Raw genomic sequence first — 25,236 nt, 5'->3', positions numbered from 1 at the left:
TCCTCACTTGGGCTGAATGAAATGATTAAAGCCGTTTTACACTTCGCTACTTGGTCCAGAGCTTCTGGACAGGAGCATCTGTCAGTATCTAAATTGTGACCAAGCTTTGAATGAGTTTCACCCTCAAGAGAAATCCTGAGTTTGATCTTTTAAAAAAGCATGTGTACAAGAAGCTAAGCAGAACAGCTTCGAGAGAGACGAGATTGTGCCAGGAAAGCAGGCCAGCCCGCGGAACCAGCTCAAAACCCTTTCATCTCGCCCATGAAATCACAAAACTACAAATCAAGAAAATGCAAAACACATGCGAGTTTATATAATAAGTTTATGTACATATTACATTACATTTCAGGCATTCAAAAGGAGACCAGGATTAGTGCTCTAAACAACGGAAACAGTCCATCTAAAAACAATAAAATTAAAATTTAGACTTCAACTTTCCACGGTCATTTTTGGTATTTTATTGCTACTGCAATGTTGGCTGCTCAACAATATCGTTTTGGGTTTCTGTGTCAGTTTGATGCACCAAGAAAAGCGAAGAATATAAAACTAAAAGGCAAGGAGACGCATCTTCAGGGGGTTGGTGGAAATGGCCATCGGTTTACGTGGATGTAAAGGTTTTAGTGATGGCCTTACTACAACCAGAGCAGCGAGAAATTACTGGCAAAAAAGAGAAAAAAAAACAACAACCTACAACTAAAATAATAAAAACAAATCTACAAATTGACCAGAGACCAAACAGCCCCCTTTCCCCAGGTGAACAAAGTCATAAAAAAAGCTGTCTGTAATGTCTGTAATCTACAATTTTATAAAACTTCAGTCCTTTTTTATTTTTAAACATACATTTTTTGACTTCTTTTCTTTTTGAAAATATATGTACACCCTCAATGAACACAAATGATTTGGTTTCTCCCCAAAACCACTTTCCCACATCTTTAGGTTTGACGTCACGGCAACACTCATCGATCACAACAAGGCGTCTGCCAGTCTGTACGTCTTCAGGATTCTCCAGCTGACCTGCTCACAGGACTTCGAATAACTTCACTTTGTTGCGATGGTCACTGCTGACCCTGCCTGCCCTGACGTCTATTCACCAATGACCATGCAGAAGAAACTGGTAGCATAGCAACCAGTGACAGTCGAGTTATCGAGGACGGTAGGCTCTGAAGACCAAGCGGGGGGGGGGGGACGGACAACGAGCAAATAACCAATGTGGTGCGTGATTGGTCTTAAACGTTTTTAAGGTCTTTATCATTTCCTTTTGCCACACTAGCACCGCATGGAACGAACGTGAAAAGACTAACGTGTTGATCTTCAACCTCGTCATCGCACACTCGCGCGAGTTCACTCCGTTACGACCGCGCGTGCGTGATCGTGGGTGTTTAATCACGAAACTACGACTTCAGCCCGACCTCTGGCGTTTTCTAGTTTTCCTTGCTGATGCCTGGATGCATCCGAGAATGGAATTACAAAAAAACGAAGCAACTGCTCCCAGATGGAAATGAGTGAGGTTATCTAGAGTCCTACAGCAAACGTAAGGATAGCTAGGCAAGCCGAACCTGGATTCTACTCGCTGCCGTAGAGACAGCGATGATGACACACGACGAACCAAATCCAAAGGCACTCGAGGAGAGGCAACAAGTGTGTGTGTCTGGGTTTGCTCATCTCCACAGACTAGGGGAGTTTGTCAGAAGGCTCGAAGACCCCCCCCCCCCATGGGTTCGTCTGGGAACCTTCCGCTAGCAAAGCGGACGGCGATCAGCTTGAATTGAGATGAACGTAACGAGTCTTTCCCCTCATCCTTTTACGCAACAATCCCCTCTGCTTCCATAGGTAGGTGTGTGTGTGTGTTTGTGTGTGTGTGTGTGTGTGTGTGTGTCTGTGTGTTTCCTGGGAGATCCAGGAAAGGGGTGGGGTTGGTTGGGGGTTGTGAACGTTGTCTCAAACACCCTCTCCTACAGTGTAGAACAGTGCGGTCCTGTCGGGTATCTCCACAGTTTGGCACGGCAGCGAGTGTTTCTTTCGGGTGACGGCGAGGGCCGGTTGGGGGAGAGAGATGGAGTTCTGGCCAGCGAAAGCTGGGGGCGGCTGAGGCTATTTGACGCACAGCAGGCCGCCCACGTTGGCCATGAACTCCTCCAGGCTCCTGAGGAATGCGTTCTTCTGCTTGCGGTCCATGGCTGGCGGTGTGCTGTTGGCCGTCAGCGTGCTGAAGGCGTCGGCGAGGCGCTGGTAGATGACCGCGTCCCTCTGGCTGGAGAGCAGAGACTCCACCAGATCAGAGTACTCCGCCTATCGAGCAGGAACCTCGGATTAACACGGCTACGGCATTTAATGGGCGACATGGCCGCTACCTGGTGAACTAAAGGGGCCAAATCGCCTCTCTGCTGCCCTCTAGTGGAACATAAAGGAATCCTGACCTGATGCAGGCACACGAGTGTATAGAGGGCTTCTCCTGCAGCCACGGTTCTCTGTGTGTTGTGCTTCTGAAGGACCAGCATGTCAAACACCAGCTGGAGATGAGAGAGAGAGGTTAGATCAGGGCCCATAAACCAGGCCCGTGCAAGCTAATTAGATGGATAAACAGAAAGCGTTCGTGAATTCGTTGTGCTCGAGGTCTCTGTGAGGTCTGCATTCAAATATAGAGGCATTCCAGGGCTCAATCAGAGAAACTCACCTTGAGGAAATGTCGCGTAGCAATAAATAAAGGCGTGTCTTTCTCCTGTGTTTTGGCACACTGCTCAGCCAATGGGGACAGGGCTTCTAGACACAGCTGACTAACCTCTGAGCTCATCCTGCAAAATGTAAAGTTAAGGGAAAAAAAAAAAAAAATCTACAACACAACGACCCCCTGATGGAGTCCACGCCAGCTACTGGGTAAGTTTGTAATGACCAGGCGCACTCTCTGGCCTGTTCATTAGGGTCACCAAGCTTACACGCTCATGTCAGAAACGTAGAATTCCAAACACTAGCCCACACACACAACGCTCGTCACTGGCCAGTTTCTGATCTCTACTGGGTGGTATTTTCAGCTCAACCTTACGGACAGGGTACAGGCGAGAACCCTGTTTAAACTGGCACGGTGGCATAGCTGGACTTTTCACACATTGCCGTCACTGCTAGGACGAGATTGGTCCGGCGCCCAAACCATCTGGCTGACAGCCACGCAGAGGTCAGAATCAGAGCGCCGGAGGTTTAGAGGGGGTTAGAAGTTGTGAAAGGCAACCAGTGACCTACACACTCCAACTACACATCGAGAACGTGTTTGTTGTATAGTGGTGAAGCAGCAGGTCAAAACACACAAACACACACCAACCAAGGATACGAGGTCATGCCCAACTCCAGGGAGAACATAAGGCTCTTGAAGAGTTCTTCTGGAAGCTGAGGGATCTTCTCAGGGAAAATCTCACAGATAAAGGTGATCAGCTTATAGTACTGGTTACACAGAGAAGGGAACTGCGAAAGAGAGCAGCAGGAGAGCCAAACGGCACCACAGGAGTGAGTAGTGTCAGCGCTATGGCTGCAGGAGCGCCAACGTTTAAACCCCGGCAGTCAACCCATCCCTCTCCCGCGGTTCACGTTAGAGATTATAGAGCAAACCCTCACCTTTAAAAGGTCCTGAGACATGAGGGGGAGCACGATGTTGACCCCGAACAGCACGACGTCAGCCGCCGACACCGTGCGAGCCGCGCTGGTGCTCTGTTCCTGGCCCCGGAACACCTCATCTGCGAGCCAAACGCAGGCGTGAGCCGCACACCGCCTTCACAGAACATGACCCCGTGCCGCCGCCCCACCCCGCCCACGAGTGCTCACCCGTGTCGCTGAAGTCGATGAACTCCTTGGAGAGTAGGTTGGTGAGGAGCTCCATGATGAGCAGGAGGTCCTGGTACTGGTCCTCCTCGGCTGCTACGTCCTGTCTCTTGCGGCCTTGGTTGTTCTTGGAGTAGACCTGAAGCAGCGTCAAACACACCTCGTACAGACGCATGGACTTGGTCTGGAGGAGGGGACACACACACACACACACACACGTGCCCGTTTGACACACACTCCCCAGACGCAGAGGTCCCGAGACAGCAGTGGCATAACACATTTTTGCGCACGCAAGCGCATGCAGACACACACCCACACCCCTCACCAGAGACTATAAGAAAACATCTTGTAGGTGTACAGTTAGTATAGAACACGTCAATGCAAGTAGCGCTGGCCCTAAATTACTCATTTACATGCTGACTATTGTAAGCGTCTTTGGGTCCTCGAAAAGCGCTATATATAAATACAATATATTATCATGATTAATTATTATTAGACCACTGGACAGGTCACTACTTAACCCAGTGGTCTGTAGTTACACTTTCACGTTACGGCGTGTCTGTCGCGCTAACGTGTCCTGTAACGCACCTCTCCCAGATAACAGATCTGCTTATGGGCCACCTCCACAAACACCTCTATGATGAGGTTGACCGTTTCCGGCGAGTTCTGGTAGACCTCCATGAGACCAATGCAGCTGGACAGGAAGTCCATGAGGAAGCTGAAGAGCGAGGCCACGTTGTCGATCTGCGTCGCCTCGGCAATGCCGCACAAGGCCTCCAGGGTGGCCACGATCTCCTGCTTCACCGCCTCCTCCTGGCAGATCTGCGCAAAGTTCTCCTGGTTGATGAGGTTCAGGAAGCGTTGCTGGAGCGGGTGCAGCACCTGGGAGCACAGAGGGAGCGTGTCTTAGGGCTCTCCACTAGAGGGTGCCGACAGCACCACAACAACAGCAGCAGTAGCAGTGCAGACCTCGGCCCAGTACTGCTGCTTCGTGTCGGAGTCCATGTGCGCGAAGCCACCGAGCACCAGGGCCTTCATGAGCGTGCGCTGGATAGGGCTGGACAGTAGGTGCAGGGGTGGACTGCGCGTGGCAAACCGCTTGGCCAGGTTCCACCAGTTCTCACACTGGACCACGATGTTCGCCCTGGAGACGAAACGGAGGCGGAGCAAAAGGCGAGCGCAGCCAGTCAGCGGGGCCGGTGGCAACTTTTCGTCAACAAGAATCAGGATTGGGCGAGTCGGAGGGAAAATCTTTTCCATTTTTCAAAATCCTATTTTTCTTTTTTTCAAATGATATTAACCGTATAATTCAAATGATATTAACTGAGCTCCTCACCCACTGACCCTGAGTGACACGGGTCAGGTTCAGTACAGCTCAGTTACAAACAGGCGCAATGGAGCCACTTGATCTGTACAAACGCTTTTAATCGCAATGCTACCGTTTCACCAACAGATGGTGCTGATGTACAGGAATAACGGTGCCGTCGCCTCTGAAACCACAGAGGAAGGAGCAAGTCTCCGGCGACTGGCGTGCGGCTTTTCCACGGTCACCCACCTCTCTCTCTTTTCCACCAACGTGACCAGGAGCTCCACCGTGTCGTTGGCGAGCTCCGGCTCGGAGCTCCACACCGACAAATTATTGATCACCTTCTCCAGTAGGTACCCCACAATCCACTGGGAGCCCTCAGTGTCTGCCCCAAACGCTGTGCTCAGGGGAATACTGATCTGGAGGCGGGAAAGCGAAAGAAAACGCATGGACAGGTGTTTAGGATTGATGTAAACGAGCACAACGTTTTTGCGGAGAGCACGCAACAGCGTTTTAAAATGACCGAGACATGGCGGCGTCCTCACAGTTTCATACAGTTTCTCGTCCACGAGCAGGTACGTTCTGGCCCATCGCCGTAGAAACCACACGATGTCTTTCCCCATCTGAGGACTCAGCAGCTCAGTCAGACTGGCCCGCGTGGCCCGAGACTCCACCTCAGACGCCCTCAGCACTGCTGACAACAACCTGGACGGGAGAGAGAGTCCAGACGGAGGGAGGATGACGTCACGGCGCACAGCCACCCCGGGAATAGCTCGTACAACCAGACGACTTAGATCTGTTACCGACAACACAATAATGGTTGGAACTATTCATACCATTAATATAAAATAGTCCCAACCACTACTGTTGGACCGCGTTAGCTCTCTCAAATGGCATTACTACTATCCAGCTAATAACGCCATTTCCACGTTCAACACCATGTTTCATGGTTGGCGTCCGTGTACTGCTATACCGGCCCAGTCCCCTGACAAAATTAGGACCAAACCTTCACCTGAAGTTTTCAGAGTTAGGAGGATGAGTTCCCCTCAGAGGTGGGTTAGAAACAGTGGCCTGGATCAGAACAAACAGTGTTTGTGTGTGTGTGTAGGGCTTCTGGAGGTCCGTCTAACCGCTCCAGGGCGGTGAGACCTCAGCCTGGTTCCCCCCGGGGCGAAAACCTGGGGTTCACAGGCCCTTGGTGCGCGTGACGGTACCGTGTGGCCTTGTCCGGTCACGGTGCTGGTCAACGGCTAAAACAGGCGCTGCTAAATGTGGCCAATTGCAGCCAAGGACCGAACCAAACGGGGGTGTGGGGAGGCAGAAGAAAGTAAGCCCTGGAAAAAGATCACGCCCCCTCAAACAGACGAGCGCAGGCCGAGAGGAAGTAGCACGGAACGGCGCAGCCAGCAGAGACTCAACAAAATCCTACGTGAATAAACCCCGCTGCTCTCGGGCGCGCGAGCGGACGTGGGGGGGACGCGCGAGGCGGGGGATTAGAGGAGATTACCGCCCCGGAGGACACACGCCGCCCTCCACGGGGCTGGCACACAACGGCCAGATGACTCGCATTGTTTGCAAAAACAAAACCCCACTGACATTTCAGGAGCTGCAAGGTCAGATGCCGTCATTGAGAAATTCGACACCCCCGAGCTCACCGTCTTTCTAAATCCTGTCTGTAACAAACAGAGCCCGCCCCCGTCTGTCACCCGCTCCCACCTCTCCGACTGTTCCCTACGGAGTCATGAACTCATCAACCTGGAATCCCTCAGCCTTCCCACTGTGGCCCGTATCGGAATGTCGCGCTCTGCGGCACCTGGTCGGGTCCCAATCGCGCTGCCCCTGACCGGCTCGGCACGAGGCCTGGCCCGGTCAGTCCTCCTCATCTTCGGCTGCATGCCGGCCATCTGAAACTACGGGTCTAGGGCGACAATAAATCTCCCCCCATTTAAACCCCCTCTCAAAGTGGGGTCAGAGGTCGGCCTGACAAGTGTGCACCCTCTGGGAAATTTCACACACGCCACATTAAAAGTTAATAGTTTAAAAAAAAACAACAAAACCCCCCCCCCACACTATTAGTGTTCACACTCTGAAGGCAGACCGTTTTAAAATGCGTCTGCCTTCACAAAACCGACATGCTTTATTAACCATTTTCAAAGCCACCCCCGACAACGAACCACCTCTCCACCCGTCTCACCGAGGCGCTGGGGGGATAAGGCGTGGGGGTACCAGAGGCCGAGCAGACGTCAACCTGCTGCTGGTGTGAAGCCCCTGCCTGGCAGAGGGCCAGGGCCAACACCCCCCCTCCCCCGCCGGGGCAAAGTCATCGCAGGCACTCGAGGGACCCATAAACGTAGGCGCAGCACACGGCGCACGGCCCTACGTCGCACGTCGTCCCCTTTGCGAATCGCTACAAACGCGAGCCAAAGCAGCGTGCCGGCCGTCTGGGCTCAGAGCGAGGCCGTGGGACGGGCGCGCGTGGAGATGCCAGGCAGGAAGTGGCGTCGGTTCCACCACTCCATAAAGCGCCACAGACCCCAAATCCGTTCTGAACGATACATGTGCCTGTGGTGAAAGGCCAGGGCTGCACGATACATCATTCGTCAACTGATATTGCGATACTGGCCTGCACGATCCTGATATCGCATAAGGCAAATGAGTGTGCCGTGAACACACGCGTTGTGCGCAAGCGTTCTCGGTCATCACGTGATCCCCAAAGGGTAAATACAAGACCAGCCACTCGTTAAATCAAAAACACACGATGTACAATTAAGCAAATCACAATCTCGATATCACAATCTCAATATGGAACAATAACACTGTATATCGGTCGCCACCAATTCAGTCGAAGGTCTGGACCTGTTCCAACTGCTCCATTTCTTTTCGTCTAAGCGCCACACGGGCGCTGAGCTCACCTGATGACGGAGTCCGTCCTGTTGCAACCTGGGATGGAGGTGGCCCTCTCGCCCGGCGAGCCCAGTATCTGAAGCGTGGTGTTGATATCCACTTCCGCCGAGTGCTTTACGGAGAACTGCATCACCTCGGAGGGGATCAGGGGAGTTTCGCCCTGGAGGTCATCAGCCAAGAGATAACCTGTCCAGACAGCCGGAGTGCAACGTAACTCAGACCTCCTTCACCACCTTGGTGTGCTGGACAGTGCAGGTGTTTCACGAGACCTTCTCTGTAAAATGGCTGTTCCGGTTCGGCCTTTTGATTGGACCATTTAGGAATCAGTTTACGCATTGGAAATATTACTCCTTTGAGCTTTTGGGACAAACCCAAGACCAACATGAGCCAGTGGATGTCTTCGTAGAGACAAACCTGAGACCAATATGAGCCAGTGGATGTCTTCGTAGAGGTCATCCAGGACTTTGCGGTCCACTGAGTCAGGATCTGTTGAGGCCATGAGGTGCTGCTGGTGTCTTTGGAGCTGCCCGTGAAGCCGAGTGACTCTGTCTTCAAGTAAACTAACACGCACGCACGCACACACACACACACACAGAGACAGAGAGAGAGACTGGTTCTCACACATGCAAAAGTTCTGCTTCAAAAGTCCATGATTTCGTAACACCCAACAGGTTTCATTAATTCATTCCACCCACTGGCTCAAGAGAATCAGTGAAGCCATGTGGTTGGAACAAAATCTGGAGGAGGATTTGTACTCCGAGGCACCACTGCGGATTGTGGGCGGGCCGGGGGGCGGGGCCAAGGCACTCCTTTACCCTGTTAGCAGGGGTATGCAGTGTTCCGCAGCAATGCGGCCCAGCATGCCGACGCTGGCCAGCTGATCTGAGAACAGCTCCCTGTCGTCCTCCTGCAGCTCGCTGATCTCCTCCTCCTCGTGAGACGCCATGCCATTCGCCGTCTGCGGAGGGAGACGCGCGGCGGTCACAGCATGGGACTCGTCAGTGAAACGCGCGAGCGTGTGTGGGTGTGTGCGCGCGTGCGCACGTGAGACTGCTCTAACCAGATTCCTGGTACCCTCAGGGGCGGCGAGATGACACTGTATGTAGGAGTTGAAGACCTGCACGGCCGGCTCGACAAAGCAGCCTCGGGGAAAGTGCTCATCCTCCTGCGCCAACTTCAGCCACGACTCCAGCAGCTTGTCGTACGCCTCCATATACACCATATCGTCCTTGTCCAGCTGCGTGGACAGAGACACGCGAGACAAGCTCCCATCACCGCAGGGCGTCTTCGGGTGTGTGCCTCTACGTGGCAAGCGAGGTCGGAGGCAGGCCATACTCACCACCTCCTCCAGGGCGGCGCTGCGTCCGAAGGAGCAGGTGAGCAGCGTGAGGCAGTTGATGAAGGAGGAGAAGAGTTCGGTAGGGAGGGCGGTCAGGACGCTCCGCGGGAACGTGGCGATGAGGTTGCTGATTAGGGTGGCGATGCCCACAGCCTCGGAGTCCTCGATCTCAATCCTGCTCGAGAAGACCACAGCGAAACAACGCTGTAAACAACGTTATAAACAACACAAACATTATAGACAAATAAACAACATTATAAATAAGACATATTAAGCAATGTTATAAACATGACAAACGTTAGACATATAAACATTATAAACAAGACATAAAAAAAAACGGACAAACATTATAAACACGTTATGTACAAGACAAATGTTAAGCAAGACATATAAGCCATACATTATACAAGGACGTATAAACATTAATTCAGCAGACAAACACTACAGACATGCAATCAGCAGAAAAACTGAAGGTGTGTATGGTGCCAACGTTTTAAAGCGAGTCCAGCGAAAAGACCACATATCCATCACCTTTGCTTAGATTTGATGATCTCTTAAATCATTCCTTCATCTGATCATGGAAAAATCTACTCGGCACTACCGACCGTGTGCAAAATTATTCAAAAAAACCCGGAACGAAGTAAACAACCACGCTGCTTTTCCTAAAGAGTTAACGGGAGGTGGAACCGAGCGGAGAGGGGACGTTCCAAACAAAGTTTGGAGCGTCGCGTTCCAAAACCTGCTCCACCCTGGAGGCTAAAACCTGTGAACCTGCAACCCCTTAAAAGAAGAGGCAGGACCACAGCGCAGAGAGCCGCTGGGTTATTGCAGACCGCTCCGAAGTCCGGACAGCGCCGTGTCGGAGAACCACCTGGACTGCAGGAATGCTGGAGTGCGCGGGAGGGAACAGCGGGGATCTGGCCGCCTCATGCACTCCGGCGGGACTCTAATCCATATCAGATGGGGGTAAATCGCAAGCAGAATGGTTCAATCAGCGCACACTGCCGGACCTGCCACATGGCTTTCCGATGATGCAACTGGAAAAAAAAAAGTTCCAAGAATAGGTGATTATGGAGTGGAGGCGGGGGGAGGGAGAGAGACCCTGACTCAGTCCGATTCTGTATCTAGTTTCAGAAGAGTGTGGCGCATGTGTTATTTAAAATAACAAAGCCAGCCTTCCTCCACTAATACGGACCCACGGGAGCCTCGGCAATCGGGAACGCGAACATCCCTCCAACCAAACACACAAGGAATCGCGCTGATATTTTCTTGGCTGCTCTAGCCTCGGGGGCAAATCAGAGCCACCCATGTGAGGTTAGTGCGACAGACAACGTAACGGCACACGGAGCCCTTCCAACGGCAAAATCAGGAGCACCAGGCCCTGCGGGGGCGTGTCGGGCGTCCGGACATGCACTCACTCACCCGTTAATCATGTTGAGCAGGCCCTCCAGGAGGTGGGCCAGGTAGGAGACCTGCGCGCTCTCGTCGGGGAAGACAGGCCCATGCATAGAGGCCAGCTGTGCCAGGCACTGCAGAGAGTCCTGCGCCATGTCCGAGTCCTCCCGGATCTTCCTGTGTACCTGCGGGACAGAGACGGCCGCCGGTCAGGACTCGGCTCTCGGGGCAGTCCGAGCCCCCGAGAAGGGCTACGGCGTACAAGGCTGGACGCGTGGACTCGTGCGCAAGCGCGTCCCGACACGGCTCCAATTCTTCTGACTCGCTGGCAAGCTGAAACCTATTTAAGAAGGCATGATGAGAGAGAGCGAGAGAGAGAGAGAGAGAGAGAGAGAGAGAGAGAGCGAGAGGGGGTGGACTTGCTCCCTTGGTTGTCCCCTCAACCCACTTACTCACTGGCAGCTGACCAAACACACTACTGGGGAGAACACACACACACACGCATTTTGAATTTCACAAAGCAGTTCCCTCTCTCTCTCTCACACACAAACACACTCCCTCCGTCTCCTTACTCGCTCAGACCGCACTGCGTTTGGGTCCGTATCTGATGCAAGTTGAGAGCCTCCTTCTGCTCCCGACACGGAGGTGTCCGAGACTCCCAGCCGGAAAACCTGCCCGCCTGACCCGGAGCTCGGATCGGCGACGCAGTCTAAACCAAACGCTCACAGACACCAAGTCTCAGCCGCGGGCACACCGTCCGCAGCCGGTGTCCGCGGCAACGCCGCGCGAGCGGCGGTGAGGAGGAGGAGGACAGCGTGTGGTCCGAGCGAAGTCGCCACTCTGGACGAGCAGACTCCGGCTCTCCCCCCCCCCGTGCTCTCCGGGTCTCGCCGTCACCTCGTGGTGCCTGTCTGTGAGCCAAATGTCCTGGCAAGATGCTTCAAGGAAAAGACAAAAAAAAGAGAAAAAGAACAGATCCACAAAGACGTTTTACTGAGGGTGTGAAGTCAGGCTCCGGCTGGAGCGAAGCCCGCTACCGCTGGCATGAGGCTGCAGAGCACTGGGGAAGAACAGAGGGAGAGGAAAGAGAGAGAGAGAGAGAGAGAGAGAGAGAGAGAGAGCGCGCACAAGGCCAAAGTTACGTGAGCAGCACACAGTTAAAACAGCTGCACTGAAGAACATCCCCACCACGCAAACTATTCCAACAGGAGAGAGAGAGAGAGAGAGAGAGAGAGAATTATTTTTAGCGGGAAAGACAACCTCAGGTCTCCTGCCTTTTGTTCTTGACCAGGTCATCTCTCCATCAATGCTCGCTCAGATCCCGTTACGGACACAGAGGGCAGACCGTCAGCACGGTCACACCCTGAACAATCCTGCGCGCCTCTAGACCGCAACCCAGTGGTACACGCGTCAAAGTCCTCACAGATCCGACTCCTGCAACCTCAGCTTGCATTTCGGGCGCATAGCCAATCAATTAAATAATAAAACAACATAAAAACGCAATTAAGGCATATCCTGTCATGTGTTAATAACCATGGTTCCATAAGTGTACATGAGGGGTACAGGGGCAGACACACACACACACACACACACACACAGTGTGTGCGCGTGCATGTGTAAAAATAAACCAAAACCGCAAACAAAAAAAACAAAAACAAAAAAAAACCTCTCCTCGCCAGAGTTGGGTTTGGGCAGGAAAATCATAGCAGAGCCAAGGATTTATTAGGTGTGAAGAGGGGAGATTTATTTCAGGCTCTGCTTTATTCCGCTACGCTGTTGTCTCCGTCCACCCCCGAGGGACTCGCGGCTCCATCAGTAGAGACAGATGTCTCAAACAGACGAGCAGGCCTGCCTAGAGCACCGACCGACAGGGGCTGCCAACGGTCTACTGATCCTAGGTCAGGCTCTAATCCTGCCGCACTCGTCCACGGCGACCTCCGACCCCTGCAGTGTGTGCCCCCAATCACAGCTGAGGAGCGAGGGCAAGCAGCTGAGAGGTCCCCCTCCACCACACACAAACAAAACACCAAGATATGGAGAGACAGCTGAGTACATTTCAGCCCAACAAAAAACAACCACCCCTCCCTCTGTAAATACCACCAAACTCCGTGCAAACCGTCACCAGTAGTCCTCTCTAAACCCATTACTCTCACCGCATCTCCACCCTCAGGACGGGACCCCCACCCCCCAGTCTCTGACCCTGCCAGACGAGACGGGCCCGAGGTGAGTGGTTAGTACGGGACCAAGCCCACCCTGCTTAAAAGCCAAGCGCAGGGTTAACCCTTTAAGCCCCGCCTCCGGGGTGACACACGGTGATTGGCAAGTGACACCCTGGCAGCTCATGGACACAATTCCTCAAGAACAAGCAGGAGGAGGTGGGGCTTAATCCTACAGCCCCACCCATAGGCCCAGAGGGAGGGGGGAGCACAATTGGGCAGTGGGATCAGCTGAGGTTTCCACCAACCAGAGGTAACCTCTTCAGCGCAGTCCGCCTCCTTCAGCGCGATTGGTTGGGTTTCCTCAGCACAGTCCACCTCCTTCAGCGCGATTGGTTGGGCTTCCTCAGCACAGTCCGCCTCCTTCAGCACGATTGGTTGGTTTAGAGTATACTGGAGAATCTCAACACAGCACAGCTACCCTGCTTGATAGCTGTTGTCAAATTCTGAAGGAAAACTCTGGATTGTATTGGCGCAAAAACTCTCCAACAGGTCGATCGATTAACCGCAGCAGGTGAGATAGCGTCTTTTCAGAGCTGAGTGGGAAGGAAGCAACTTTTTTCAACTGAAATAACTCAAATTAGACAAACACAAGCAAGCAGACTCCAAGCAGGTCTATAGGCTATAAAAATATTTCTCTTCACGACAAGAAGCCTAGGATGAAAGAACGCACGAACAGAAGAGAACGCGCATGGGGAGGCTGTACCCACCGTGAAGAAGAGGTCCATCACTCTGTGGTCCAGAAGAGCCTGTCTCCACGACTCTGTCGGCTTCAGCATCACGTTCTGAGTGGCCTCGAACATGGCGATGTAGTGTCTGCCCAGTGACGCGGCCGTTAAGGTCAGAAGCAGCATCGCACGTACAGGCTCCTCGGGCAACTGACGTCTATAGAACCTGACGTCTACTATAACTCACAGCTCGCTCGGTCCAGACTATCGCGAGTCCTGCCCTGTCCCCGTGAACGGGCTGTAACTCACTCCTACTTTCCTGAGTCTGTCCCACCCTGTGTGTGTGTCAGAGAGCGAGCACACACACACACACGCACACAAAACCAAGCGCCCCTCCCACTTCTACTGTACCCTCAAGGTCATCCACTTTACGATCGACTGGGAAGAGGAAGAGGGAGAGAAAAAGAGACAGAGGAGAAAGAAAAGGAGAAAGAAAAGGAGAGAGAGAGAGAGAGAGAGAGAGAGAGAGAGAGAGAGAGAGAGAGAGAGAGAGAGAGAGAGAGAGAGAGAGAGAGACCATAAGGGAGGAGAATCCCACAGGAATGTCTGATCAAGGCCAGTTACCGGCAAAAGTCAAGCATTCCTCACTCCCTACACAGACAGACATATGTGTACACACACACACACACACACACACACACACACACACACACACACACACCATCCACAATCCCATTACAAAGAACACAATCCCATGCGTATTTGATAAAGCATACTGTCTAATACCACAATGCAGCCACTGACACACACACTCAGACAGGTGTCAGTTCAAAGGCATTGCGCGTGCATGTGTGTAAGGGGGAGTAAAGAGAGAGCATCTGAGTGAGAGGTGAGCGTGCGCACACACACACACACACACACACACACACACACACACACCCCACCGCCTCCCTCACCCATGAACAGACCTGGTTTTAAGGCCGTTTAAAATTAGCGTCGGGGCAGCAGAACTCTGCGTGACCTGCGCTGATGAGGGGAGCGCATGGCCCGAGGCCACGCCCACCACCACAGCCTTGGGCGGCTTAGGGCCACACGATATATTGTTTTTCCATCACCACGATACCAGCCGTTGCAATGCTGATGTCGCAGGAAATTATGCGAAGCTTCTACAATATGCAAATGACCCAGCTAGCAAATCAGACGATGGCGCCGTGCGTTTTGATTGATCACAACACTCAATCCATAAAAATAAAAGCACACAGCAACCTTCAGTGGGAAACACTGGAACAGCGCACAACGACCCTAGCGTGTGTGCGTCAGGCAGCCTGAGGGCCAGCGCGTTGGTGGTTCAAGACGACAACCACATGGTCTGAGGACTTCACCGCTAGAGACGCCCGCACCAGTCGGAATGCTATAGAGGAAGTCAGCAGGTACAGGGCACTGGACGGCAGTCCAAGGGCAAAACAAACAAACAAACAAACAAACCAACCAAAAAGAAAATGCCTTAAGGCCTTCCAGATGATTCTGTCCATTTTCAATCCAACAGCCACAAGTGTTGAGCACTAAAGAGGAGGAAAAAGGATGAAATTCATGGGGGGGGGTCACCTACCACCTGACAGGTGGGACTCGCGTCTCCACACAACTACCAACGTGCCGGTCATCATTCTGTTCTCATAAGAAGAGGCAAGGCAGGAGCCGGACCGTCAGGACCGGGATAGACGCCGGCGTCTCTCAGCATGTCAGGAGCTTCGGAGACTCACGAGTTGCTTTTATTTTTAGCCGCATGCGCAGTGTCGCTGAGTTGGGCGCCGTTCTCAGGAAGCCCCGGGTGCGCTACAGGGGGAACCCCCGGGTGTAGGGGACAGTGTGTCTCACGAGAACACGGATGTGCAGCTCAGGCCTGGAGGCGAACAGATAACTGGGACCCGTGACTCCAGGACAAGAGTCAGCGTCAGGAATCTGATTTATGGGTTTTGATTTATGGAATAATGAGCTGAATGAGGGGAATATGAGGATATGGCAGTGTTTAACGGCTGAGAAAGAGGTCAAAACAGCCTGTAAAACAAAGGGCGTGACAGGACTGAAATAGCCTGAACTGAAGTGGGGCCCTGTCAAACCCTCAACAAAAGACGCTTCAGTCTCCCACCAAATCCTGAGACAGAACTGCCGTGGGTGGGACGTTTCCCAGCGTGTGTAAGGTCTCTCATCCAGCTGCAGGGGGCGGGACTGTCCTGACGAGGAAGTGCGCCGTTTCTCGGCTGGATAAATAAGTGCAGCGTGGGAGCATTTCTTTAGCGTAGCGGTAACGATGGGTGTTGAGTGGGGCTCAAAGCCAGACTGCCGAGCTGTACGTGCGGGGTTCTTGGGCGGCCGAAGTCCCACATCCCGCCCTTTAAAACGCCCCAGCGCTCCAGGAATGCCCACTCCTGTTGGATATAGGCCCGGTTGCTCCTGTTCCTGCCAAGGACACACGCCCTGGAAAACCGCTGCTCCGGTTGTCTGTCATCCCCCGGAAGCATTCCGAGCACCTGACCGGCACGAGGGGCCGGACAATGGGCCTGTTCGGGCTCTAGGAGACGTGGGGAGACACGGAGTGGGGCAGTGTGTGTTTTGCAAACATGACACCTCCACACACCGAGGGGATGTTTGGGGGGGGGGGGTGCGGAGGAGACGGACAGATGACATGCATGCCAAAGCGGAGTTTGCACGCGCGAACACACACACGTGCAGGTGCGGTTGGTGTCTTTGGAGCTGCCTGTGAAGCCGTCTTCAAGTAGGCTAACCACCACACACACACACACACACAGAAGCGCAGGCACGCACGGCGGCACTTTGAGAGGAGCATGAGGCACAAACGGCTGTTGAGAGCGCAATTTTAACCTTCAAGTCCACACACACACACACACACACACACACACACACACACACTAACACCCCCCCCCCCCCCGCTTTAATAAATATGCTCTTTGTCCCAAAGGAGTCTTTCCTTTTCATACCACCCTGCCAGCCCCGACTGTGATCCGGCGACAGACGTCCCCGCTACACATTCCACAGCACACGCGTCTGACGGCCGAGGCGGGGCCGCCCTCTGAAAGTGATCTGCCCCGCCGCTTGGCACCGACGCCAGCCTGGAGCCCTGCGAACAGACAGGGAGCCCACAGCAAGCCCCACGGGGGATTAGCACCCACGCCCACTCACTCACTCCTGGGACACACACAGGACACAGCGCGCCACGGAGTCACGTGACTGACGGCGTGAATGAACAAACCAGACCAGGGCTCCGTGCGTCTGTGCCATGGCAACGGAAAACCTGGCAACTGGAAGGATATGATTGGGTGGGAGAAAGTTCCAGCTGAGTACTTGATTGGCCAGCGCCAGGTACCGCTGAAACACAGACGACATCTGGGCACTCAAGTTCTCCCTGAGGCTGAACTCCTGCAAAACCTCCATGGTGAGAACAAAGATCTGACGCAGGTCGTCCTCCTAACACACACACACCCACACACACACGCACACGCGCACGCACGCACACGAACACACACACACACAATGTCAAAATGCTAACTTTGTTTACATGAACTAAGGAATGACATTTGTGAACAATTTCTTTTTATTGTTTTAAAAGTAAATGATTTTTGAAGAAACCCAAGTAAAATGACAACTTGGCTAATAACATATAGGATCTTTGTAACTGAAATTCTTAATGTTTCTAGCTTTTGCAACTACAGAGGTTGTGTTTTTATCTGGGGTATGTATGGGCGCACAGTACGCTTTACAAATCTGCCCGGGACAGGACTGACCTGAAAGACACGCTTACAGCTGCCGTGGAACTCCATACTGAGACCGATGTTGCTGGTCTTACTGGAGCTGGAGAACTCACTCAGCAGGGCAGTCAGAATGGAGCAGGCCAGTGTTTGCTACAGGTGCCACACACACACACACACACACACACACACACACAGTGCACCCATGGAGAGAATCTCGCATCAGTCCAAGTAAATGCCATAAATGTAAATGCAGAAGTAGTGACAACACACTGAAATAGCACTCGCACCCCGGCCTTCGAACTATGCATTACACAAACAAACTGAACATTTTTAAAAAAACAACTTTAAAAAAAATGGAATGTCTGTGTATGTATGCGTACAGCGCATCCGCAAAGTCTTCACAGTGCTTCACTTTTTCCACATTTTATGTTACAGCCTTATTCCAAAATGGATTAAATTCTTTTTTTTCCCTCAAAATTCTACACACAATACCCCATAATGACAAAGTGAAAATAGTTTGTTTGGAATTTTTGCAAATGTATTACAAACAAAAATAAAATCACATGTACAGAAGTATTCACAGCCTTTGCCTTGACATTCAAAATTGAGCTCAGGTGCATCCTGTTTCCCCTGATCATCCTTCAGTTGTTTCCACAACTTGATTGGAGTCCACCTGTGGTAAGTCCAGTAATCCAGGCACCTGTCTGTATAAGGTCCCCTAGTTGACAGTACATGTCAGAGCACAAACCAAGCCATGAAGTCCAAGGAATTGTCTGTAGACCTCAGAGACAGGATTGTATCAAAAAGATTTCTGCAGTATTGAAGGTCCCAATGAGCACACTGGCCTCCGTCATCCGTAAACGGAAAAAGTCGGGAGCCGCCAGGACTCTTCCTAGAGCCAGTCTGAGTGATCGGGGTAGAAGGGCCTTAGTCAGGGAGGTGACCAAGAACCCAAGGGTCACTCTGACAGAGCTTCAAGCATTGCTCTGTGGAGAGAGGAGAACCTTCCAGAAGGACAACCATTTCTGGAGCACTCCACCAATCAGGCCCGTATGGTAGAGTGGCCAGACGGAAGCCTGCTTGGAGTTTGCCAAAAGGCACCTGAAGGACTCTCAGACCATGAGAAACAAAATTCTCTGGTCTGATGAAACAAAGATTGAACTCTTTGGCCTGAATGCCAAGCGTCATGTCTGGAGGAAACCAGGCCCCGCTCATCACCTGGTCAATACCATCCCTACAGTGAAGCATGGTGGTGGCAGCATCATGCTGTGCGGTTGTTTTTCGGCAGCAGGAACTGGGAGAGTAGTCAGGGTCGAGGGAAAGATGAATGCAGCAATGTAGAGACATCCTTGAAGAGAACCTGCTCCAGAGCACTCTGGACCTCAGGTTCATCTTCCAACAGGACAACCACCCTAAGCACACAGCTAAGATAACAAAGGACAGGCTTCGGGACAACTCTGTGAATGTTCTTGAGTGGCCCAGCCGGAGCCCCGACGCTCCCCATCCTACCTGATGGAGCTTGAGAGGTTCTGCAAAGAAGAACAGGAGAACCTGCCCAAAAACAGGTGTGCCAAGCCTGTAGCATCACACTCAAAAAGACCTGAGGCTGTAATTGCTGCCAAAGGTGCTTCAACAAAGTACTGAGCAAAGGCTGTGAATACTTATGTAGATGTGATTATTTATTTATTTATTTATTTTTAATACATTTGGAACAATTCCAAAAAACTTTTTCTACTTTGTCATTATGGGGTATTGTGGGTAGAATTTAGAGGGAAAAAATGAATTTAATCCATTTTGGAATAAGGCTGTAACATAAAATGTGGAAAAAGTGAAGCACTGAAGACTTTGCGGATGCACACGCACACACTCAGTTTTCCGACAGACATTAACCGATTCTCACTGGATAACTACTACCAAACTATTTCAGGTATCTACTTTTACCATGTGACAAATGACAACGTCACAAACTACTGCGTGTTTGTCTAATAAAATAAATCCACACGAATCCTATAAAGCCATTTAATTACAGAACACATTTGATACGAATGAACCATAAGTTAAACAACAAACAAACTACAAGTGACGTTTGTCGCAAGGTCCTTTCGTTACGAGTAACATGCTTTTTACAGGGTGTGACAATGGACATCAGAGACCCTGCCCTCTCAACACGATCCCCCAGACACTCGACTCCCTCTAGAGGACACAGCAGGAAGTGCGCCTCGTAGGCAGTAAAGGACGGAGCGCGTCTCTCTCTCTCACCACGGTGGGGTTTCCGCTGCTGATGAGCTGGCCGACCTCATGGAAGACGCCCTTACAGTTGATGGATTTGTCCAGCGAGCCGCGTTTCACTATGACGGCGACAGCCAGGAGGATCTGCTCTCGGACGTACTTCTGTAGGCTGAAGAAGAGTTCAGCCCCGACGTCAACCGAAACTCAGCCCTCAGGTACATTAAAAATGCACTTTTCACATTTTACTGACGGAGGCGATTTAAGGAAAGAGCGACGATTTAAAAAAAAAAAAAAAAAAAAAGGCAGCAGGGCGCGCGTGCTGGACGCAGAGCCGGCGTTCCCGGGCGTTCCCGGGCGCTCCGGAGGTACATACTTGGGTCTCTGTAAGACATAGGTGAGAAGGAAGGTGCGTAGGGACTCGATGGTGCTCTTCTCCAGGAGAACCCACTCCCTCACCACTGCCTCCATTATCGCCGTGGCAGCCTGGAACAGCACGTAGTCCACCTTACTGGTCTCTGGGAAGGGGGAGGGAGCTCGCCGTCAGTCACACGCGCCTCGCATGCTGCAGCACAACTTGAGATTTTACATTCAAGCTACGCGTTCAGAAGTTCTCCGTTCAAAACTCAAAAGACGACGCATGACGAAACGGCAGGAAGGACAGAATAGCATCAGGTTCCGCCAACTGACGGAGACTCCCTACTTATGGGCACTCCTGGGCACACCGACGTTCTCAGCGGGCACCAGGTGCCCTGGGCCGGACAGCTAATCACTGGGCTCAACTGACCTCATCCACTGCCACCACAACCACACCCCTGACCTGTTCAATCGCTGCAGCTACTCACCGTCTATAGTTACGCTGTTGCGGTTAAGCTCAAGAAAAACCTAATTTAAATCCAATCAAATCTAAGAAGAAAACAAAAAACTGCGGATGACTTGCTTGAAAAACAACGGCCAAATATGTACGGATTTTTTTAAAATAAATTTACACACTGCAGCTGTATGGTCCGATAGATAACCCTGTCCTGATTTTCATAATGTATACTGAAACAGAAATTGTCGCACATTGTTCGATCTTGCTAGGTTAAATCTGCCATAATCAAACACATGGATACAGAGTTGCTTTTTGATTCATCACAAGTCATACTCGTAACTCCAAACGTGTGTAAACAGGACAAACGCAGCCTGTCTGATGTCTTCCTGCAGCCAGATAACAAGCACATAAATCATTCAGATTTAAATGAAGTCTGAGATGTTCAACAACTCCGAACTAGGAGTAAAGAACAGAGCGCGACAGCAGTCCCGGACGAAGCACGCAGACTGACCCGACGCGGGCCGAGCCAACCTCAGCTTAGATGTCTTGCGTGCTTTATGACACCAGCTGGGAACGCTGAACTATCGCAGTTTTACCCGGGACGTCCGGCCGGAGCCGGAGCCTTCTGGGCTGCGCGGAAGACGCCGGCGGCCACTTACCGAGGATGTGCCTGCAGACGGCAAAGGGCGACTTGGACTTGCGGAAGGACAGGAAGATTCGCTCCGCATGCTGCCTTTGGTCTGTGCTGACCATGGAGGGCGGTGCCTACAACACACAAAGAAACATGCGAATGCACATGCAAACACTCTTGGAACAACTGCGCAAATATAAAAGCCAAGTTTTGAAAAAAGGTGGACAACCATTCTTTTTTTTTTTTTTTCCCCGTTTTGGAAGAACATCCGCAGCCTGCACGCCCTCACGGAGCCCGTCATGCCGTCGGAAAGAAACGCATCCCATTTCTCAGGTCGCAAGCGTGGGCATCCAGGCCCACGGCAGGGTGAAGGGAGGCTCTCTCTCCCCTCAGCTCCGACACGCTCTGCCTGACGGAAGCGCGGCTGATCCGAGCCCGGGCCCGACTGCAGGAACGTGCCCCACGAGCTCCAGCTAAACGGGACCTCGGCACACCCAGCAAACACCGCACGCCTCTGGGTGAGGGGCGGAGCCGAGAGCCTGGCTACAGTGCCACCTGTGTCCGCACGGCGAAGGTCACCGAGCGCCAGAGTCAAACCCGCATGGGCTGAGGCGTCCCAGGGTCATTCTCCGAGCACCATCCCGTCATTCCCTGCCTTCCGTGTGATCTACACGGACTGCACGGACCCTGGAAGTCACGCACAGCTTTGCTGGCTGAACTACCAGGTCAACTTCATTTTTGCATCATGTCAGCAATATTTCAGCGGCGCGAGGCTGGACGCCCTTTCAGTCGAGCGTCATTCCTGCAACCCACTGCTGCGTTCTTGGCACGCAGTTCCTCTTGGCAAACCTCCATCAGGGAGAGAAGGTCAGACGACCTCGCTAACCAAAGGCACGGTAAGTCAGCGGCAACACACGGCAACTAGACACTGTTCCCAAACATGCGACACAAGCGAAACAACTGATGGACGTGAAATCAAAGCACCACAAATAATCACCACTTGACCCCTTCACCGCCAAAATCTGGCCTTGAAGGTCCAGCCTTGGACAAACTAACACCTTACAGCCATGCATCTAAATAAATATGTAAAGTACAATAAAAGATTAAGATAGTAAAGCAAAAAATAAATAAACAACCCATGAAAATTTAAACCGAATTTTATTATTACGCTGAACAGGGACTTCAGCTGCATCAAAACCAAAATACAAAATCAAATTGATATTCAATATGCGATGATCTTAAGTCAAACATTATCTGTACGAAACCGCTTCTGTTCTTTGTCCAATTCCATGATCAATAAACATAAGACCCTGCAAAAAGACTTAAATTATTCCACATTTAGCCAGCAACAAAGCATGAGCCAACGCTAGAATTAGATGATGTGAATAATCTAATTTCCTGCAAAACTGAGGAAAAAAGTCCATTTGAATCCAATATATAGTATCAGTCAAAAGTGCCATTCTTGGAGGTGTTTTCAACAGAAAGAAAGACATCTAATTGATGATGCTTAAGTTTGTTTCAAAGCCAGATATAATTAGGAAAGGTGTTTAACACATACTCTCTCACACACATACACTTTTATATGAGTCTTCAGCTAACAACTTGCTTCCTGTCCCTACTCATTACTGCACGTGAGAACGTTTTCATGACATTCATGGACAGACGTGGAGACGCATCACAGGCGGTGCCTCAGAAAGCCGGTTAAGAGACCACCAAGAACGGGCTAAGAGCATGCGCCCATCAAAACACAGGACGGTTACTCTGAAGAATCTAAAATCTAAGAAACAAATTGTGAACATCACAGCATAATCACACGTGTGTTATTTCACTGGTTTGATACCTTCGTTTCTTTGAAATGCAGAAAACAGTCCAAATAAACAGTAGACGAGTGCAAACGTTTGACTTTTACTGTACAAACACACTCACAGTACGAGGTAAAAGTTTTAAAAAAGCAAGATAAGCATGTAGAGTACGTTACAGGGGAATGAGACAGGTCCTGCAGTCCTTTCCTATTTTTTAGATCCTGTTAAACGAATTTAACGTGGCACGAACACACGAACTTTTACAGGATCCTTAGCCGACAGCCTCAGCTGTATTCGCAGTTGAATTCATTCACACATACACCCTCGTGTGCGCCGCACCAGTCGCAGACAAGCTCCAGAAACCCTAGCAGATGGCCCAAAAGGAATCAGACGACCTAACCGTCTCGACCCGACCAGCTCCATCTCCGCAACCGTGCCAGGCGTTTGGCCGGACACCGAGACCTCACCTGACCTCTACAGATCGCGCTCTTAAAGGCATGCGAGGTGGCGTGGTGGCATTTACTCCCTTTCAGTCCATGACCAAGTGGCACCCATGTGCAGTTTTATGGAGTTATTTCATGGACTACGAGGGTAGTGTATTCGGTCAAACCGCAATGGAGACCACCACCATGACCTGGCCCTCCGCGGGGCCGCAACACAACCCGCTTGTGGAGTAACTTCCCAGCCGCCGCACTGCCGGGGCAAATAATCAGCTCTTAAAACGCTTCATCTTGAAGACGCTCCAGTTTTGAAGACCCGGGGCCTACGCCGTTACACACGACCCCGGGCAGACCGGCTGGACTGCAGCTCCGCCTCCGCAGGTTCGTTCGGTCTGAGTCGATCATCACAACGCAAGGAGACAAAATAACGGGGCCGAGCCGCTCGCGCTGGTCAAAGCACCCGTGTTCCGCTCGCAACTTTTTTTTTTTTTAGCCGCGCGGCTTTAGCCTTAGCTTCCGCACGTGAAACCCGTTTGAGCGTATTTACCTGAAGCCTCGGTCGGGCTCGTGCGATCTTAAAAGTTTGGTGCGTGGCGCTCGACGTCGACCGGTTTCATCGTGACTGCAGTTCGCATTGAAAACACGCGCGATCGCGGACGGAGCACGAGACGGAATCAGCCGCGCTAGCCGTTAAGCGCAAGGATGCTCGCGAACCGCGACGGACGGTTTACAGCGACGGCGAAGCGGCCGTGCGAGCGGATTTGAGCACGGCGGGGGAACGCGCTCTCCCGGTGAGGCTCCGGTGAGTCTCCGGTGAGGCTCTGGTGAGACCGCGAGCTGGGCTTTGATCTGCTGGACGGAGCGGAACCAGCACTGCGCCACGTTACCGACGAGCGTGCAAAAGGAGCGCGGACGACGGTACACGCCCTGTGTTCAACATCAAAGCGAGCTCGAACAACGTTAACGCACACAGACGGCGGAAAACGTGCCGTGTTTCTCACCATTAAAACTTTGGCAGCGCTTTCCAGCTGTGAAATCACTTCTGGTGCACCGAGCGCCGCCATCACGGTCTCTCTTCAATGACGCGCCGCGCACTGCATTCTGGGACTGAGAGCTCCTTTAGAATAATGAGTCCCTGGGCCTTAGGCGTTAAACGCCACAACTATTAAATATTAAATATTATAATGAGTCCCTGAGCCTTAGGCGTTAAACGCCACAACTATTAAATATTAAATATTATAATGAGTCCCTGGGCCTTAGGCGTTAAACGCCACAACTATTAAATATTAAATATTATAATGAGTCCCTGAGCCTTAGGCGTTAAACGCCACAACTATTAAATATTAAATATTATAATGAGTCCCTGGGCCTTAGGCGTTAAACGCCACAACTATTAAATATTAAATATTATAATGAGTCCCTGGGCCTTAGGCGTTAAACGCCACAACTATTAAATATTAAATATTATAATGAGTCCCTGGGCCTTAGGCGTTAAACGCCACAACTATTAAATATTAAATATTATAATGAGTCCCTGGGCCTTAGGCGTTAAACGCCACAACTATTAAATATTAAATATTATAATGAGTCCCTGGGCCTTAGGCGTTAAACGCCACAACTATTAAATATTATAATGAGTCCCTGGGCCTTAGGCGTTAAACGCCACAACTATTAAATATTAAATATTATAATGAGTCCCTGAGCCTTAGGCGTTAAACGCCACAACTATTAAATATTAAATATTATAATGAGTCCCTGAGCCTTAGGCGTTAAACGCCACAACTATTAAATATTAAATATTATAATGAGTCCCTGGGCCTTAGGCGTTAAACGCCACAACTATTAAATATTAAATATTATAATGAGTCCCTGGGCCTTAGGCGTTAAACGCCACAACTATTAAATATTATAATGAGTCCCT

General features: G+C 51.4%; 1 protein-coding gene across 1 annotated transcript; it reads right to left on the bottom strand.

Moving 5' to 3' along the window:
- Positions 1–302: 302 nt before the first annotated feature.
- xpo4 (exportin 4) lies at positions 303–24,415 on the bottom strand. Its single transcript, XM_081720909.1, has 23 exons — positions 24,317–24,415; positions 21,102–21,207; positions 20,005–20,146; positions 19,662–19,800; positions 17,436–17,552; positions 16,966–17,118; positions 13,678–13,791; positions 10,779–10,936; positions 9,357–9,531; positions 9,078–9,254; positions 8,833–8,975; positions 8,432–8,577; positions 8,026–8,203; positions 5,659–5,818; positions 5,363–5,532; positions 4,777–4,951; positions 4,396–4,689; positions 3,811–3,991; positions 3,604–3,722; positions 3,323–3,453; positions 2,675–2,792; positions 2,418–2,510; positions 303–2,289 (listed from the first exon to the last, which is right to left on the bottom strand). Exons 1-23 carry the CDS (start codon positions 24,377–24,379, stop codon positions 2,092–2,094), a joined length of 3,450 nt encoding a protein of 1,149 aa, XP_081577035.1. The 5' UTR covers positions 24,380–24,415; the 3' UTR covers positions 303–2,091.
- Positions 24,416–25,236: the final 821 nt, after the last annotated feature.

This window comes from Electrophorus electricus, chromosome 9 (genome assembly GCF_041902795.1).
Source record: "Electrophorus electricus isolate QZ-2024a chromosome 9, ASM4190279v1, whole genome shotgun sequence".
Taxonomy (NCBI): Eukaryota; Metazoa; Chordata; class Actinopteri; order Gymnotiformes; family Gymnotidae; genus Electrophorus; species Electrophorus electricus.
This window is presented reverse-complemented; position numbering and strand designations above follow the sequence as displayed.

What these genes read in the sequence shown, in the direction of transcription:
- xpo4 (XM_081720909.1), bottom strand. Translation starts at nt 24,379, where the DNA reads ATGGCGGCGCTCGGTGCACCAGAAGTGATTTCACAGCTGGAAAGCGCT. An exon ending in AGCAGCAGTACTGGGCCGAG is followed by an intron (nt 4,690 to 4,776) that starts GTCTGCACTGCT and finishes CTGTGCTCCCAG; the next exon opens with GTGCTGCACCCGCTCCAGCA. An exon ending in CACTCGTGTGCCTGCATCAG is followed by an intron (nt 2,290 to 2,417) that starts GTCAGGATTCCT and finishes CCTGCTCGATAG; the next exon opens with GCGGAGTACTCTGATCTGGT.